We start from the raw sequence: 20,173 nt of genomic DNA on the forward strand, positions 1-20,173 counted from the left end.
CCACTAATGAGAACATTTTCTCTCAATCTACTTCGTCCAGACCCCTCATGATTTTAATACCACGATCAAATCTCGTCTGAATTTTCTTTCTTCTCCATGCAGCTTTGACTTCTCCTGTTTTTGGAAATGAAGTTCCTTAACCCTAGAAATACTTCTGCAGTCTCTTGAATACCTTCACATGCTTCCTGAGGTGTGATGCCCGGAATCAAATACACTACTCCAGTTGATGCTGAAACATTGTTATGTACAGGTTTATCAGAATTGCCTTGCTTTTGTACTGTGTGCCCCTATTGATAAAACTCAGGATATTGTCCACACGATAAAATAGTGTCAACTTATCTTTCACTTTCAATGACATCCACGCAAATGCACCCAGACCCCTCTGCTCTTGTTTCCCCCTGGCAATTGTACTCTTTATATTGTCAGTGTTCCTCAACTGAGACGAGTCATATAATTATACAGCACAGAAACAGACCTCTTATGTCCAACTAGTCCATGCCAACCAACTAACTTAAACTGATGTCCCTTTTACCAGCATTTGGCACATCTCCCTCTAAATCCTTCTAATGCATGTCTCCTTTGACTTGTTGTAATTGAACCCACCTCTAACACTTCCTCTGACAGTTCATTCCAGACACACTCCACCCTCTGTGTGGAAAAAGTTCGTCCTCTGGTCCCTTTTTAAAGCTTTCCCCTTGTACTTCACATCTATGCCCTCTAGTTTTGGACTCCCCTACCCTGGGGAACAAAAGACCTTGGCTATTCACCCTATCCACACCCCTCATGATTTTATAATTCTCTGAGGTCATTCCTCAGCTTCTGATGCTCCGGGGATTCGGCCTCTCCTTTTATAGCTCAAACCCGCCAATACTGGCAACATTTTATGTAAACCATTTCTGAACCCTTTCAAGTTTAACACCTTTCCGATTTAAAAAGGTGACCAGAATTGAACACTTTATATTTCTGTACATTTGATTTCATCTATAACTTGTCTGCTGAATTCCACTAGTTTATACCCTTTTGAAAAGCATGATGCAATCCTTTTCAAATTTGATAAAAATTTCCAGTTTTGAATAATCATTGCAGTTTGAAGTTGTTTGTCAAGGTGCAAGCCCTGACTAAATATTGAGGAAGAGTTGTGTCAATCAAAGACAATCACCTGCTGAAGCAGCAGCGCTCTGAAAGCTGGTGCTTCCAAATAAACCTGTTGGACTATAGCCTGGTGTTGTGATTTTTAACTCTATCAAAAAGAGGAGGCAAAATAAGATTGAATTGAGAGCGAGCTATTGAGAAAAAATGTTTTTTAAATTGTCAATAATTTTTTAAAATCTGCAGGAATGAGACTCCCTACTTGTGAAATAACTTTGGAAATAATGGTTTTTCACTGGACAGTGATAAATCTTTTCACTTAGTTTTTCACAGTGAGAGTATTTGTTATATACCATCCAAAGTCTAATATTTTGTGCCATTCAATATAAGTCAAGGTCAGATTTTTCAAGATGCCAATTTTTAATGTTACTTTTCAAAGATGACAACATCAAGAACAGCAACTTCTTAATCACCACATTTTACTAAACGCGTGTGGTCACTGATACCTTCGGTAACCTTCTACAGTGAAATCCCAATGCTTTTGAAAATTAATTTGTTGATTGTCTGCATTGATGACTAAGTCAGCATTTATTGGCCATCTTTAATTGTCGATGAAGGTGATGATAAGCAGTTGTCTTGAAGAGCTGCAGTTCTTGGAGCATTATTGCTACACTTGTAATGCTGTTGAGACGGCATTCCAGAATATTCCAGCAACACTGAAAGAATGGTGATTTATTTCCAAATCAGGATGGTGTTTGGCTTGGAGGGGAACATTGGAAGTGGTGGTGTTCCTTTGCATCTGCTACCTTTATCCTTCTTAAGTATGTAATGGACCAGGCCAGACCCCTCAACTTTTCAGGAAAGCAGCCCAGACCCTAACTTTGCTTTTAAGCAAGTGAAAAGTAGATGTTCCAGGAGAGAATCAGCTGATCGAACCACTTAGTTTTAAACAAAATGGAATTAATTGATGAGATTACTGAATAAAACACCAACAACAGAAAACAAAGTATTGAATAACTTAATCTCTCTGAAAACCCAACTTAATGATGCTGTTCCAAGTACTTGCAATAATCTCCATACTTCCAAATATTTGCAAACATCCCTTGGCACAAAAGGTAAAATCGGACACAGGGTCTTACAAGATAGAAGTCAGAGAGAGAGCTTGGACCACCACCTGGGTCCAGCAGCAACCACCACCCCCGCCCCCTGCGCACATACACACACCTTTTTTAAAAAAAAATCAGAAAAGCTGAACTGGGAGTTGTGGCCACTCCCTTTCATTATACAAGTTTTTTTTAAAACTTAAAAACCTTCTGCCTGAGGCAGTATCTGTAAGCTATTATGAAATTGGCCCTAAAACCCTTAAACCTCTGGACTTTTCAGAGCTTGTGTCATTTATGACCTCGGGGGGGGGGGGGGGGTGTGCGTGGAGGACAGTCTAACCTTGTTTAAAGGAGCAGCTTTGTCACATGTGGTAGGAGTGGCATGTTGGAAGGTGCTGTTGGAGCAGCCTTAGAGAATTATTGTAGTATAATTTGTAGGTGATACACACTGCTGCCATTGTGCTTGGGTGGGGACTTTAGAAGGTAGTAGACAAAGGGTGGTTTTGCTGATTGAACAAATTCAATCAGATCTGCAGATTTCCATAGCCAGCACTAATCTTATAGCTTTTTCGGGACAGTTTTGTAGATCTGTCTGGGAAAATTTTGTCATGTCATTCTTGATTTTAATTCTGGCATTTTTTTTGTTCATTCTTTGTGATCCAGCACACACAGTTCTTTTAGTTCTAAAAGTTATACTAAATTGAAAATTAATTATCCAAACACCTAGCATGTTGGTGTCACTGGCTGACGAACAGTAATTGTCCATCCCCAGTTGCCCTTGAGAAGGTGGTGGCAAGTGGACTTCTCGAACCACTACTGTCCATGTATAGTAGTTTGACCCACAATGTCTTTTTGAGGGTATTCCAGGATTTTGACCCAGTGACAATGGAGGAATGGTGGTGTATTTCGAACTCCAGTGGGAAATTGCAGGTGCTGTTGTTTCCGTGTAACTGCTGCCCTTGTTTTTCTAGATGGAAGTGGTTAGCTAAGGATCTTGGGTGAAATTCTGCAGTGTGCCTTGTAGATAGTACACACTGCTGCTACTGAGCATCAGTGGTGGAGGAGTGGATGCTTGTGGGTGTGGTCGCAACTAAGTTGGCTGCTTTGTCCTCAACGTTGTCAAGTTCCTTGTTGGAGCTGCACCAATCCAGGCAAGTGGGGAGTATTCTATCACATGTCTGACTTGTGCCTTATTGATGGTGGATAGGCTTTGGGAATTCAGGAGGTAAATTACTCATCTCTGTATTCCTAACCTCTGACCTGCTCTTGTAGCCCCTGTCTTTTAATAGTAAATCAGTTGAGTTTCTAATCAATGGGAACCCACAGGAAGGTGATAGGGGGTTCAGTGATGATAATGCTATTGAGTGTCAAGGGGTGCAGATTAGATGTCTGTCTCTTATTGCTGATGGTCATAGCCTGGCATTTGTGTGGCATCAATGTTATTTGCCATTTGTCAGCCCAAACCTGGACATCATCCAGATCTTGTTGCATTTGAAGGTGGAGTGCTTCAGTAACTGAGGAGTCATTAAGCACAATTCATGTTGTGGAATCATTGGCGAACATCCCCACTTCTGACCTTGTGATTGGGGGGGAAAGTCATTGATGAAGCAACTGAAGATGGTTGGGTCAAGAAGACTGCCCTGAGGAACTACAACAGAGATGTCCTGGACCTGCAATGACTGATATTCCACAACCGTAAACCGCTTCCTACATGCCAGGTATGACTCCGACCAGAAGAGTATTTTCCCTCTGATACCCACTGATTGCAGTCTTCTTCTGGCTCCTTGATGCCACACTCAGTCAAAAGCAGCCTTGATGCGAAAGGCTGTCACTCATACCTCGCCTCTGAAATTCAGTTCTTTTTGTCCATGTTTGAACCAGGACTGCAATGAGGTCAGGAGCTGAGCGGCTCTCGCAGAACCCAAGCTGGGAATCAGCTGAGCAGGATGACGCTGCTGATGGAATCTTTATTGTAGGTTGCTTAATTAAATTTAGTGCTGTTATCAGGTTTCGTGTCAAATGGGCTTGGTGCATTTGGGGCTGAGTGCAGCACAGCATGAAAAAGCTACATTGAACAATTGTCTGTATATGATTCAGTCTTGTTAACTTCATTATTTGAATAATTACTTCCTAAAGTATGGATATTTGACTAGATGCTTCTTAACCATATGTTTCTTAATATAACGAGAGAGAATTGTTTTGATGTATGATTTGAAGCACAGCCAACCAATGAGTTGGCACTTCTTTGTTTGAGAGGCTTTATTGCAACACCAAGAGAAAGGGATTTCAGAAAGAAAACATCTGTCAGTACTGAGTGAGGCACAATACATATGCAACAGATTTTGATGGCTTACAGTTTTATATCTTGACTTTCCTACTGAGATAGTGATCTTTCTATTCTCTTCATACTGACATGTAATTTGAGGAAAAAACATGTCTATTTTTATACTAGTTTTTGAAAAAAAGATTTCTGCGTCAAGTTTCTTAGAATTCTGAGGCAATTGGGCATGACATTTTTTGGCTGGATTTCCCATTACTGTGAAAGTTTCTCTGCTGTTTCCATAGTCAGATGTCAGTAAACCTCCAATGATGTTCACCACACTGGAAAAATACAGATTTATGAAAAGCTACTTGTAAAATTTATAGTCCGATCTGCAGCGTTGCAATTTTTAAAATGCAGTGTCATTTTCAATTGTCCTGTTTTTAAATTTCAAGAATGATTTAATGTTTGGTACAGGCATTAATCCTCATTCTGAGGGCAGCTCACTGGGTCAGTGCTCAAAGTGCCAGGGACTAGGGTTCAGTTCCAGCCTCAGTCAGCCGCCTGTGTGGAGTTTGCACATTCTCCCTGTGTCTGTGAGGTGCTGTAGTTTCCTCCTACAGTCCCAAGACGTGCAGGCTTGTGAAATGCAGCATTCTGGAAGAGAGTAAGGATCGGTCTAGTGGGATGCTGTTCAGAGTGTTGGTGTGGACTCGACAGCATTTTATGAATTTACTTTGCGAAGCAAAAGTTTTTCCCCTTCCCTTCCCTTCCCTTCCCTTCCTCCGTGTGTAAATGCCTATGACCTTGTCCTTTCCCAGGGCAATCTGAGAGACTGGGCATGCTGCAGAATTGAGTTGAGCACCTTTTATAGCCTTCCACGGGTGTGTGAGTTAGATAGGGAGAAATGATCAGACTAGGAAATCATCATTCTGTAGTGTGCATTAAACCTGTTCCAAATTCAACACTTGATTAACGTTGTATGTTTGACTGACTGACTGACTTACCATGTGAGACTTGGTGGAAAGCCATGCTGAAATCCATGTGCTTTTGCTTACTTAATTAATCTTCAATAATCTTGGCTAATGTATCTTAGTTGTTAGGAATTGAGGTCAACTTTGCAGCATATTTTGTATTTACCTGGTTAGATATTGATTTTGGTGCTTGCTTTGGCCCACTGTTCCAGTGTTGCAGTTTTAAAATTTTAATATTGAAATAAGTTGTTGGGAAATGTCTAACTGATCTCAAAAATAACACTCTAGGCAAATGAGTACTTTACTACTCTCATAATGCCAATTGATTATCTATACACTGATTCATTTTCAGACCAAAATTTTCATCTTGGAATGACAAATAGAATAAATGCAGCTAAGTTTGATAAATTTAAGGGCATATCTGACTGGGAAGAAAAGTTGAGTTTACACGAGATATGCATGCCTGTGTACGTTTGTGTTAAATGCAATTTTAATGCAGACAAATGTACTGGCGCTTTTCACATTGGGCAATTCATGCAAGGAAGTGTACAACTGCAAAATTTGGATAAGCAATGAGTTTTATATGTACAGCATTGAATACAAAAGGAAAGTATTTGCAGGTCTTTTGGAAGGCTTCAGTTGATGTATTGTCTCACTTAATGGGGCACCTCACTGTTGTAAAGGGTGCTATGAGGATTTACTGGAATGACAGGCTATGGTAGAAAAGAATGCTTGAAGTTTAAGCTCACTGGAATCCGATGTGAAGTCCATCGTGAAGATTCATGTCACTTTAAAGAAAATGATGAATTATTTTTCAACGTGGAAGAAAATTTGTTTCTACTGGTTGATAACCAGTGGGAAACTCCAGGACAGTCCTCTTGAATGAGGAGAAAGTTGCATGATTTCTGTTTGTTTATGACATAAGGGATTCCACTTTCTAATAACCTTATTTCAAAGCTATTGAGGCAGATGTTCACAGTACTCAGAAGGGAATTGGCTAAATGTCCCAGAAATGAAAAATGTGAAAACGATTCATAACAATAAGATCAAAGCGGTAGCAATTTCTAACTAGTACAAGTATGAAGGACAGAGTGATTGATTCATGGTCCTATTATTTCATGAAGATGTTGTTTTGTTGATTTGTATTTCATTACCACCCTTTTCAAGAGAATGGACCTTGTGCTTCTGTTAACAAGTTGCATCATCTTCATCTTAGAGTAATGACACTGCCTGGTTTCACAGTTGACAGGAACTGTTGCTGATTTTGTATCACAGTGACTTGGGGTAACTTCAACAGAAACATTCAAGGATTCCTTTATTGAAATGTGGAAAACAGGTCATTAGTTTAACTACTGATATTGATTATAGTGCGCCGTAATGTATTTTCTTGAGTGTTTAAACTTGCAATAGAAACTCTATAAAATAGATGTAAATCTTAGCAACATCTTTAGTATAACGGGGCTTTTCTAAGGCTTTTAATTCAAAACGCAGAGGAAAAACATTGGTGTCAATGAAATTTCTGCAAGTATTTGCTAAAACACTGTATTGTTCCTTTTTTTTGTCTTCCAGCTCCAGTGATAAACCGATTTACCCGACGAGTATCTGGTAGGAATACAATTTGTACTTCTGATTCTTCTAAAGTGATAGGAATAATGGGGGGAAAGATGACGTTTATATTGTAGAATTTAATTAACTTTGGCACTGTCTAATTGCAGTGTGGTATGCTTAAAGACAATTCTGCATTTCAATGAATCAGTGGGCAATTACTTTATTTTACAATTACATAGTACAACAGCATTTTACATAGTATCAGCATATCCTCCATTCTGCTGCAAACTAAACTATGCTAGCATTTAACAGCTGAGAACAATTCAAAATTCATGAAATACTGTATGGGCAACATTTTGGTAGTTAATTTCTGTGGGAAAATGTATTGCTAAGGAAATGACTTTTAACTCTTGATTTTTATGTGAATGACTTGTACATATGTAGCTTTATCAATTATCACTTGCAGCCTTACCCTTAGCAGAAAGCTATTCTATAAATAGGTTTGACCATTTAAAAAGTTTGTGTGCTGGTTATGTAGTCAGAAGTGGGCGGCACGGTGGCACAATGGTTAGCACTGCTGCCTCACAGCACCAGAGACCCGGGTTCAATTCCCGCCTCAGGCGACTGACTGTGTGGAGTTTGCACGTTCTCCCTGTGTCTGCGTGGGTTTCCTCCGGGTGCTCCGGTTTCCTCCCACAGTCCAAAGATGTGCAGTTCAGGTGAATTGGCCATGCTAAATTGCCCATAGTGTTAGGTAAGGGGTAGATGTAGGGGTATGGGTGGGTTGCGCTTCGGCGGGGCGGTGTGGACTTGTTGGGCCGAAGGGCCTGTTTCCACACTGTAAGTAATCTAATCTAAAAAGTGTAAGATATTTGTATGCATAGGATTAGGGTTGATTTTAATCTTGGTATTTTAGTTTCTTTTTACTTTCTAACAGGTGTGGAACAAATGCATAATCTACAAATAATGAAAGGGTTAAATTTGATTATTCCCAAGATGCTTTGGGGTTGAATATATCAATACAATTTAGCTGACTGTTTCGCTTCTGCTGAAAGTGCAGGTTGTATAACATGTATCTATTGTTCTCGTGTTCTATTTTTTGTGACTGCATTGTGAAATGCGAAAGCTAAGTCAGTCTTCAAATAGGAAGTGGGACAGTGAAGTTCAGGGTGATTAGTTATATCTTAAATGCTAAACAAGTTGGCAGTTGGTGTATTTGAAGGAATTATCTCCTTTCAGGGTGTTTTGTTCACTGTAACACTCGGCATGCCATAATGAGTCAGCAATGACTATTCATAAGATCCTAGAAATGCCTTGAAGATATCCTTAACAGTTTGTTAGCTCAGTTGTCTGGCCAGCTGGTTTATGATGCAGAGTGATGCCAACAGTGGGGGTTAAATTCCCACACTGGCTGAGGTTACCATGAAGGACTCTCCTTCTCAACCTTTTCTGACTCCAAGGAGCAAGCAGCCCTATGGTCCAATAGGACTACAGTGACTTTTGCAGTTTGGAAGAAGTCAAGGGAGTTGGCAAAAAGCGAAGAGGACAAGCTTTGGATTATCACTGTTCCTAGAACCACATCCTGTGTTGTCTTTCGTCATCTGGGGATCTCGGCCAATTCAGCTTGCTACGAGAAATACTTTCAAATTTTGTATACCCTTCCTAAAATATGACATTTTTTTTTCCCCTTTTTCTAATTGAACCAATGAAGCTCTCAGTTTGGCAACTTTCTGAAATGGACAGAGGAGGAGTGCCTCTGCTGGAACTAATAAGCAGGACATTTCCAGCCTTCCATTTCTTAAAAAAAAGTGCACTTGTTTGCATTTCTTCCCCCGACACCCCGGAAACCTGTTGTGGTGTGTCCTGAGAAATTTTGTGGTGACACTTTGATTGAAATGCATTGTGTTTTCAGGAACCCAGTCAGCTGACATTGGAATTTTTAAATCACTTTCACCCAGCACTGGAGTGACAATTTAGAAACTGAAAATTATGGTAAATGGTGAAGTATTAAAAGAATTAGTTCATGTCAGTAAAAGCTTGCTGACTGTGTCCAATAAAGGTGTCTTTGGTGACATAGGCCCAATGGATTTCCTCCTTTTTAAAGGCAAAGTCTTCTTTTCCAGCCAGCAGTTTGGTGACAAATGAAGAGTTTGTGAGGCAGGTTGCTAACTCACCCTGGTGTCCTGCTTTCCTTCTGGAGGTCAAACAGCGATTCACTTTGGAGTTTTAAAATTGTATGTTTGTGTAATTCAACAAGGTCGGATTAACCCATCTTGGTGGGATGATTAGCAAGTCTTTAAGCTAACAGTGTAGTTTTACCTCCCACATCAGATTTTCCATTGCAAGGTGACAACTTAATGAAACGCATTAGGGTTCCTTTAGTGTAGCGGTTGTAATGTTTTCCTTTGACCAGAGCTGGCTGGAGGCAGAGAGTTCAGATCCAAGACCTTTTTGTGCTAGTTTTAGCTGCAATGTCTATGGATTACGGGGGGTTTCAGAAACTTCTAAAAATATGATCAGGTTATCCTGGCCAATTTGAATCCAGGAAAGCTATCCCTTTTTAAAGGAGATGGAATTCAAACCTGAAAATGTAGAAGACAGTGCAGCTTTCTTCAGAATTTTTTTTAACCCTCTGGCTGTGACAACTGTTGAAAAGTAATCTTTGTTTGACCAGGAGTTGTTGAGGCTCTAAAGTTTTATTTGAACTACTTGTTTTTAATCACTCTTGCAGCATGGGTGTCGCTGGCTAGCCAGCATTTATTAAGTTTGAAGGCGATGCCTTCTTGAACCGTTGCAGTTCACATGTTGTAGATTGACCCACAATGCACTTAAGGAGCAAATTCCAGGAATTAGATACAGTGACAGTGAAAGAACAGCAATAAATTTCCAAGTCAGGATGGGGAGTGGCTTGGAGGGGAATTTGCAGATGATGGCTGTAGGTACATGGAAACGTGTCCTTTTTAGATGGAGTGGCTGTGGGTTTGGCAAGTGCTGTTTAAGGATCTTTGGTAAATTGCTGCAGCGCACCTTGTAGATGGTACACACTGCTGTTACTGAGCATAGGTGGTGGAGGGAGTGTATGCTTGTGGATGTGATGTCAGTCAGGTGAGCTGCTTTATCCTGGATGGTATCAAATTTCTTGAGTGGGACTGAAGCTGCACCCATCTAGGTAAGTGGGGAGTATTCCTTCACACACCTGACTTGTGCATTTCTAGGTTGATGTATAGGCTTTTGGGAGTCAGAACGGGAGTTACTCTCTGCAGAATTTCTATCCTCTAACCTGTTCTTGAAGACAGTGTGTGGTGAGTCCAATTGAATTTTTGGTCATTGGTAACCCCCAGGATGATGATAGTGAAGCATTTGGTGATGGTAACACCACTGAATATCAAGGGGTGGTAGTTTGATTGTCTCTTATTAAAGATGGTCTTGGTGTGGCATGAATATTAATTCACTTGTCAGCTCAAGCCTGGATATTGTCCCGATCTTGTCACATGTGAATATAGATTGCTGCAGTATCTGAGGAGTCATGAATGGTGCTGAATATTATACAGTCATTGGTGAACAAACAGACTTATTACCTTATGATGGAGGGAGGGTCATATAAGCAGCTGAAGATGGTTGGTTCCGGGACACTACCTTGAGGAGCCCCTGGAGAGATGCCCTGGAGTTGAGATGACTAACGTCCGATAATCAATCATTTTCTTTTATACCAGCTATGATTCCAATGAGTGGAGAGTTTGTCCCCTGATACCATTTGTGGCATCAAGGAGTCCTAGCAAAACAGGAATCACTTGGTCAAATGTGGCTTTAATGTCAAGGGCTGTCACTGTCACCTCCCCTCTGGATTTCAGTTCTTTTCTCTGTTTGAACCAAGGCTATAATGAGGACAGGAGCTGAGTGGCTCTGATGGAACCCAAACTAGGCATCACTGAACAGGTGCTACTTCATAGCACTGATAATGATACTGTCTGTGACTTTATTTACTGATGACTGAAAGTATAAGTAATGATAGAGCAGTAATTGGCTGGGTTGGATTTTTCCTGCTTTTTCACTACTGGATATACCTGGCCAATTTTTCATGTTGGTTAAATGCCAGTCTTGTAACTATACTGGAACAGCTTGGCTCGGGGAGCAGGATCTGGAGCACAAATGTACAGTATTATTGCCAGAATGTTGTTAGGGCCTATAGCCTTTGTAGTATCCAGTGGCTCCAATGTTTCATGACTTCATGTGGAGTGAATTGGATTGGCTGAAGATGAATATTTAATGTTGGAGGAGGCTGAGGATGGATCATCCACTTGGTACTTCAGCTTGCTGTTGGCATGTTCTCTTGCACACTCCTTTGAACTAGGGTTGATTTCCCTGGCTTGATAGTGATGTTTGAATGGGGAATATGCTGGGCTATGAGGTTGCAGACTGTGTGCTGGGGTGCAATTCTGCTGTTGTTAATGGCCTGCAGCATCTCATGGACGCTTAGTCTGGAGTTGCTAGGTCTGTTCAAATCTGCCTAATTTAGCAGTGATTAGTGCAACACGATATGATGCAGGACTTTGTCTCCACAAGGACTGTGCAGTGGTCACTCTTATTGATGCTGTCATGGACAGCTTCATCTGCAGCTGGCATAAGGATGTGCTCAAATACGTTTTCTCCCATTGGTTCCTTCACCACCTGCTACAAACTCCGTCTAGGAGCTATGTCATTTAGGACCTGATCAGTAGTATTGCTGCCAAGTTACACTTTGGACTTAGAAATCCCCCACCCAGACTCTGTTTTGTACACTCTGTACTTTCTCCACATGTTGTTCAACATGGAGTACTGTCCTTGCTCAGCTGATGAATCTGTATGTGATAATAAGTTGCCTTGCCCATGTTGAATCTGAACCAACAGTCTGACATTTATGTACCAGACACCACCATCACTTTCTCTGGCTATATCATGTTCCACTGGCAAGATAAACCCAGCAGATTTAGAAGCACAATGGTATACAATCAGGAGGGAGCTGCCATTGGAGACCTCAATGTTGATTCTGAACACGAGACTTCATGGGGCCACCTCTGCTGGGTCTGTCATACCAGTGGGACAGGACATATCAGTGATAGTGATGGTGGTATCTGGTACATAAATTATGTCAGACTGTTGGTTCAGATTCAACATGGGCAAGGCAACTTATTATCACATACAGATTCATCAGCTGAGCAAGGAGAAAGTGAGAACTGCAGATGCTGGAAAGTCAGTCGAAAAGTGTGGCGCTGGAAAAGCACAACAGACGAGCAGAAGGCTGGAAGAACTTTGCAGGTCAGGCAGCATCTGAGGAGTGGACGAGTTGCCATTTTGGGCATAAGCCCTTCCTGATGAAGGGCTTGCGTCCGAAACGTTGACTCGCTTGCTCCTGAGATGCTGCCTGACATGTTGTGCATTTCTAGCACCACACGTTTTGACTCTGTCAGGGACATTGTCTGTCAGATATGGTTCCATAAGTGTGACTACATCAGGCTGTTGCTTCGCTAATCTCCGAGATAGCTCTCTCAATTTCAGTAGTAGTCCCCAGATGTTAGTGAGGAGGGCTTCACAGGGTCAACAGGACTGTTTCTGCCATTGTATTTGCCAGGTATTCCATCTGGTTTCATTTCTTTGCTGAGATGTTATAGTGATTGATACCACTGAGAGGTATGCAAGGTCATTTCAGAGGGCAGTTGAAAGTCAACCACACTGCTGTAGGCCAGATTAGGTGAGGATGGCTGACTTTGGCAGATGGTGGTATAGTGGCACAGTAGTTAGTGTTGCAGGGACCTGGGTTTGCTGCCAGCTTTGGATTACTGTTTGTTTGGAGTTTGCATGTTGTTCTTGGGTATGCATGCATTTCTTCCCATTGTTTCAGTTTCCTCCTGCAATCCAAACTTGCAGATTAGGTGGATTGGCCATACGAAATCAGGTTTATGGGGATAGGATGGGTTGCATAGGATGCTTTTCGAGGGTTGATGCAAACTTGAGAAGGCTGAATGGTTTTTTTTTTGCACTGTAGAGATTCCATGATTCCTGACCTGAAGGACATTAGTGAGCCCAAAGGATTTTTCTGACAATTGGCAATGGCTTCATGGTTATCAGTCTGTTCTGAATTCCATATTTTTCTTATTTGCTGTCATGGATTGAACCTGGATGGTGAGTCACTGGGCATTGTCTACCCATTTCTGTGCCCAATTTCTGATTGGCTTCTTTAAACGTAATGGTCATCTTACTGATCATTTCCTTACAGACTCCTGATTCATTCTTTTACATATCAATCTTTTGTATGATCATCTGTTTCATGACTGCTTATTCGCTTTTAATTTACCAACTCCATAGATCTTTGCCAAGGTGATGTGGTACCAATAAGAAATTTGTCTCTTGGAGCATGTCATGTTGCTTCCTAGTGATTAATTACATCATCCCAAATGGTACATCTCAATGACAAAGCAACTACAGAATCTAATTACAAAGTAATATATGAAATTGCATACACAATACTATAGGCCTGTTTACAATTTCACAAAACTCAAACATTTTTCCTTTTGCCTCAAAGCTTTCTGATATGTCAGCCTTCGTTAACATTAGCCTGAATCATAAAATACGAATAAAATCATGACCCAAGAGCCTTAATTTATCCTTTAGGCCATATGGCTTTCTTCATAGAACGTTACAGTGAAGTACAGGCCCTTTGGCCTTGTTGCACCAACCTGTGAAACCAATCTGAAGCCCACTTAACCTACACTATTCTATTTTCAGCCATATGTTTATCCAATGACCATTTAAATGCCCTTTAAAGTTGGCGAGTCTACTACTGTTGTAGGCAGGGCATTCCACGCCCCTACTAGTCAGAGTTTAAAAAAAACTACCTCCTGACATCTGTCTAATATATATCATCCCTCAACTTTAAAGCTATGTCCCCTCGTGCTAGCCATTGCTATCAAAGGAAAAAGGCTCTCACCGTCCACCCTTTTCTAACTCTCTCATCGTATGTCTCAATTAAGTCAACATTCAACCTTCCTTTCCTTTCCTTTCCTTTCCTTTCCTTCCCTCCCTCCAATGAAAACAGCCTCCCATCCCACAGCCTTGCCTCATAAGACCTTCCCTCCATACCAGGCAACATCCTAGTAAATCTTCTCTGAACCATTTGCAAAACCTCCACGGTCTTCCTATAATGCGGTGACTAGAATTGTATGCGATACCCCAAGTGCGGCCGCACGAGAATTTTTTGTACATCTGCAACATGACCTCATGGCTCTGAAACTCAGACTCTCTCTACCAATAAAAGCTAGCACATCATATGCCTCCTTAACAACCCTATCAACCTGGGTGGCAACCTTGAGGGATCTATGTGCATGGTATTCATCCTTTAATGGATAATTTCTTCCATCGCTAACCATAATTAAACAGAATTTAATCTGGTTAAAATGATTAGTTATTGGAGGATTGCTCAATTCTATTTTGGGAATGGAGACATGAGAATCAAGGATGGAAAGAAAACTTGGGAAAGTGAGTGGAATTTTCGAGGCAGCTGAACACATGGTTGTGATATTGATGACTCAATTCATCAGCTGTTTCTCATTGGATCCTTAAATAGTGAGAGTCGAGAGCTTGCTGCAAGGTATTTTAGGAAGAGATCAGCAATAGAGAAACTTAAATCGAGTCTTCTTTGCAGTCCAGGAAAACATTAGACATGGTGGGATATTTTGGCAGAAAATTGTAAGCTTGGTAGATTTGTGGATTTTCACCATTTGCTTGGTAGATGCAAAGCTAATTGTTTCACCTTCACTGCACCTAATGGTCCTTGGACCAAGGCTGGTGTGGAGAGATCATGAAGAACCAAGGAAGGGTTTGTTCTTTGGAAGGGCCTTGAAACAAGGGGAAGAGGTCCAGTTCATAGTATGGTTCTGTGGTGATGAAGATACATGGTCCATTGTATAATTGCCCACACTTGAAGTCTGATATGCATGTATTGTTCTGCCCTTGTACAGTCCCTGGTCACCTCCCCTGTGCATCCAAGATGAAATCTATTTCAGTTTCTACATGTTGCTTCAGGGTTTGATCCTCCCCATTTCTTAAATCTTTGTATTCCCTCTGGCAACAAGTGGTATACTTCCTTGATATGTAATCTGTTGCATTCCATCCACCCTAGCAACCACCATGCTTTTCAGTTGCTGAGCTTGTCTTGGCACATGGATTTGAGAATGCTCTATCTTTAATAATTTTCTATCCACCCCATCTTCAATAAAACTTCTCAACTTAGCCAAGTAGGAATGCCTTTAGTCATCTCTGCTCATTGCTTGATATATGTTTCATGAAGGAACCATACATGTTGAAACTTGATTTGCTCAGGTTGCTGAGCACTGAGGACGTTCTAGATTTTTAACATTTGAAATCATTGAAGAAGAATTGATGGCAAGAATTCGAAACAATTTTTTAAAAAAAAGTTTTTATGTAGCCTTTGTATGTCATGTTAGGACATTACAATTACAAGTGTCACACATCATTGGGACAAATATTGATTGCCCCCAATAACCACTTAACTGTTAATCAACAAATCTGACTAAATGGATTGATAAACAAAAAAAAGCAGAGTGAACTTTGAATTAATATCTCGCCTGTGAAACAGTCCCTAGCTACTACATTCAAATGTTTTGAGATTGATTCATACTTTATTTCTTTTAAGGTGTTTATATTTTGAAGGAATGTGAAAAAATGATCTGTTTCAATTGCTGTGTGGATCTGGACTGTTTCAGAGTAAAGTCATTGAAAAGTCTGGATATTGAAACTTTAAAAAAAAATTGCATATCACATGACATAAGAAATGCTTTAATTGCTTTAATTGCTTGTTTTGCTGAAGACACCAAGAGCTGGTTGAACAGCGCTTTGGGCTTTGAAAGTATTTGGTCACTTGGGATTAGGTGCAAAAAAGCTGGCTGAAGAAAATGTAGCTTGTCAGCTCAGTTTTCTTGTTTTCTGAGCACCTTTTGCTGTGAGATCGGGATGATTGTTCTTCTGGAAGAGTGACTGAAAGAACTTCTCAATATTCAGTTTCCTGAACAAGCGGTCAGTTAAGGCCTCAGCACCAATCATGTGTAATTATTGACTTGACCACATGTGTAAGAACACCAGACCAGCAGACTTCAGAACATTCTATATCTTTTTTGTTTTTGTTTGCCTGCAAGAATGACTATTGGCCAGAAATTATATTTTCATATTACAAATTGTGTTAACCAGTGTCATATCTTTGGTTTCTTTTAATAAATCTATGCTTTAAAGAAACCCGTGGATTGATCTTCATTCTAAATCTAATAATGTGGATAATCATATGCTTTATTGGGACTTGGGTCAAATATTTATTTCATTTTGTGACCTGTACCAGTGATCATTGCAATGGTGCGCTCATCCAATTCTGTCTAACAAGTGCCAGTTTTTAAAAACATTTTCTTTGGAAAATTTATTTACAAAATTATAACAAAAATATGAAAATATAACAAAAACAACAACAATAAACCAACTACTATACTACTCTACAAAAAAACTCGCAACTATACTCATTATGCATCAATCAATAAATAAGTAAATAAATAATGCCACCCAGCATAACAAGACCACAGCTCTCCTCCTTCGAGAGCATCAATTATTAAACTCGCAATTCTTCCTCTCAGGACATTAGGCTTATTAAACCAAACCACTGTGGATAGACACAAGCCCTAATTAAAATGGCGGACAGATCTGCTTCCAAATAATTCAAAAAGGCTGCCATGTCTTATAAAAATTCTCTGTTTTCTGGTGCACTATCATTGTAAGAAAGCCCAGAGGAATGTGTTCCATAATTAACTTATACATCCCCAACAGACCCAAGGGGTTCTCAGACACTCAGCACATGAGAATGTTCTTCCTCACACAAAAAGTGAGGATGCTAAAAAGCTTTTCCCATGTACATCTAAAGGAGATAAATTCGGCGAACCCAGGAGAAGAGAAACTGCGTCCACCTTGACTTCGGTCCCCAAGATGCACTCTCTTACTCCTGTCACAGCGCTCCAGTACGTACCGAGACTGTGGCAGGACCACAAAAAAGTCAGTGAGGGTACCTGAATTTATTTTACACACTGGGCACATTTGAAGATGCACCCTGCTTAAATTTTGCAAGATGGTCTGGGGCCAGATGAGCCCTATGATTAAGCTATAACTGCATAGCATAGATCCTTTTACATATCAAAATCTTCCCTGCAATCTCACAAATTCGCCCCCCCCCCCGACAAGTTTCCAGAGTGATCTCCACCACTAACATTCTCTCTGAACTCCTGTAATCGCCCGATGTCACCTGAGGACCTCCCCAACAAATGATAGAGTGCTCTTAGCCTGTAGTACCCTCTTTTCCATACCAGATCTATAACACTCATAAGCATAGTCTCTTTTCAGATAAAATCGCTGATCTGAAGAAAGATGGTAGAAGTCCCTACTCGATAATCCATACTTATTAATGTCATTTGATCAAATGACTCATGTCTTATCTTCAAACAGCTCACCCAAACAAGAGACTCCCCTGCCGTCCAGGATTTAAACGCTGGATCCATTGCCCCTGGCCGGAAACCTGGCATACCAACAATGGGAGTATGGAAAGATGTTTTAGACCTATTATCCTCCATCTGTCTCATTGCCCTCCACGCTTTGACATTGCTGTAATCCAATAGTTATTAATGTTCTGCAACTACCCTCATTTTGTCCAGAAATAAGAGGTTAATAAGAGAACACTTTGCCTGGGAGGCCTCCACATCCAACCATATTGACACTGAGTACTCGATTGCTCTCAAAAGATAGAAGGCAGCTCAATTGAGATCTTTTGATGTCAGAGAGATCCACTCCTCCCTACCCCTGGTTATTCGCTATTTGGAAGCTTGAGAAGGGGCCACTTATGGCGCCAAATAAAAGCACTAAACCAACCATTTAACTTCTAAAATATTTGTCTCAGAAACATCCACATCCGCAGAGGGTATAATAAGTGAGGAAGAACATTCATTTTAATAAGAGCAACTCGACCTAGCCGTGATATTGGAAAGGTTCCCCCATCTTTGAAGGTCTTGTTTAATCTTATCAAACAAATGAACAAAATTAGCCTTGAATAACTGATCAAAACTATGGGTAACAAAAGGCCGAATCAAGAAAGCCTCCCTGTGCCCAATTAAAGGGGAACTCACCTTCAATGTCCGGTATTCCCCAAAGACCCCTGAAAGGAATAGCCTCCGATTTTGAAAAATTGATCTTGTAACCCGAGAAAAAGCCGAATGAATTAACACATTGTATCCAATAAGGCACCAAAACTGCCGGGCTCAAAAGAAAAGTGAGAACATCATATGTGGATAATATGATCTTATTCACCTTCGACCCTACCTTTTGGGGCAGCTATATTCGGGTCCACACGAATGGCCTCTGGCAGCGGCTCAGTCACCAATGTGAAGAACAAAGGTGAGAGGGGACAGCCTTGCCAACTGCCCCTACTAATGTTAAAATTATCAGATCTTACACCGTTAGTGAGAACCATCGCCAGAGGATCACTGTAGAGGACCCTTGCCCATCTAGTAAACAAAGGAAAGTTCCTTCCTTTCTGTATGTGTGAGCATGGAATTTAAGATGGATCAGAGAGCTGTGATCCACTGCAGCTTAGTCACAGATGGTCTACAGTAATATACTGTCTCAGTTGCCTTCAGCCGTGCCTCAAGCAGATGCTGCTGCTGTCACTTCTGGCTGGCAAGGTATGAGATCATTATCCCTCTGGCATAGGCCTTGGGTTACTAGCTGTACCTGAGATGGGATCCATAAAACTTCAAATTTCCTCAAGTACTCTACAAACATGCTGTCCTCGAGGATGAAGGGATCTCTTCACCAGTATGTGAGCCCATTGCATCACCCTTAATCTTAACTGTTAAATATACCTCTGCATGATCAGAGATGGCAATATTCCCAATCAAATAGGATACCTCCAAATCTTAAAAAAGCCGTGGGAGTTAAGAAATAATTGTGTGGCATTTGAGGATTGGAAAAGAACGTAAAATCTCTGCCTGTGGGATGTAAATGTCTACCAACCCCAGTTCCACACAGATCACACAATTGCTTAGATTGTGAAGAAAGCTTCGGGGGGCCTTTGGGCATTCTATCCAGCACAGGATCCATAAGGCAATTCAAATCCCCCCCCCCCCCTTTATAATAATATGCTGCAATGGCAAAGCCATCAACTTAGTGCATCAGTCAGAAATTTCAGAGGGTGGGCTGGAGGACCATTCAAAATGCCATATTCCTTGCCGTATAGAAGGGCCTTAAGAATAACAAACTAACCATATTCTTCTTTAACACACCAATTAAATTAAATAGGAGACCCTTCCAGTCAAGTGTTGCCACTCCTGTGCTCCTAGTACTAAAAGACAAGAAAAACACCCAATCAGGCTCACCCTGCTGCACCTTCATGTTCCTTGGCAACAGGACAACACCCAGCTTCTCCTTTCTCAGGCTTGACAACACTTTTTTTTCTTTTAACTGGTGAATGAATCCCTCTGATATTCCAGGTGCACCATTTAAAAATGCTGCTAACCATGATCTTTTACACTCACCTTTGACCTGCTGGGAGGAAGAATTTGTCTTGCAACACACTAAGCATACTCAAAAGGAGATTCATAGGCTTTTTTTGTAAATAGACTCTAACTACAAAACACAAAAGGCACATGATAGGGGGCTCTACCCCCTGTACACAGAGGGTGCTTACATTCTCTTCTCTTCCACCACCCGCCCCCCCCCCCCCCCCCCAGCTCGTGCTGCACCCTAAACCCAAACAATGGAAGAAACCAAACAAAGAACATTGTAAACCTAACTGTGTAACAAAAGCAGTGAGCATTCTGCCCACCTCTCTCAAAACATCAATACCACTCCAACTTGGACAGTGAAAAAAATCCACCAACAACAGCTTCTTTGAGAAAAGAGTAGAAGTACAAGAAATAAAAGCAAGACCAAAATAAACTCCAGACGTTATTGTCCATGTCCGTAAGTACATATACATTATTTTAAAGTGTCCAAGAAGTCTTTGGCTTGCTCAAAGACATCAAATGACCGCACAGTTTCCTCATAAGTAAGACAAAGCACTGATGGGTATCTCATCGCATATTGAATACCGAGGTCCTTTAACCTTCTCTTAAGAGGAAATA

General features: G+C 40.9%; 1 protein-coding gene across 1 annotated transcript in view; it reads left to right on the forward strand.

The window, feature by feature from the left end:
• The window catches only part of LOC140466824 (cAMP-dependent protein kinase type II-beta regulatory subunit-like), a 114,955-nt gene that overhangs the window by 14,013 nt on the left and 80,769 nt on the right, over window positions 1-20,173 (forward strand). The window contains exon 2 of the mRNA XM_072562511.1: window positions 6,996-7,031. Within this exon, the coding sequence (XP_072418612.1) occupies window positions 6,996-7,031 (36 nt within the window). The remainder of the gene's footprint in view (window positions 1-6,995; window positions 7,032-20,173) is intronic.

The sequence above is a fragment of the Chiloscyllium punctatum genome, chromosome 44, assembly GCF_047496795.1.
Source record: "Chiloscyllium punctatum isolate Juve2018m chromosome 44, sChiPun1.3, whole genome shotgun sequence".
NCBI lineage: Eukaryota > Metazoa > Chordata > Chondrichthyes > Orectolobiformes > Hemiscylliidae > Chiloscyllium > Chiloscyllium punctatum.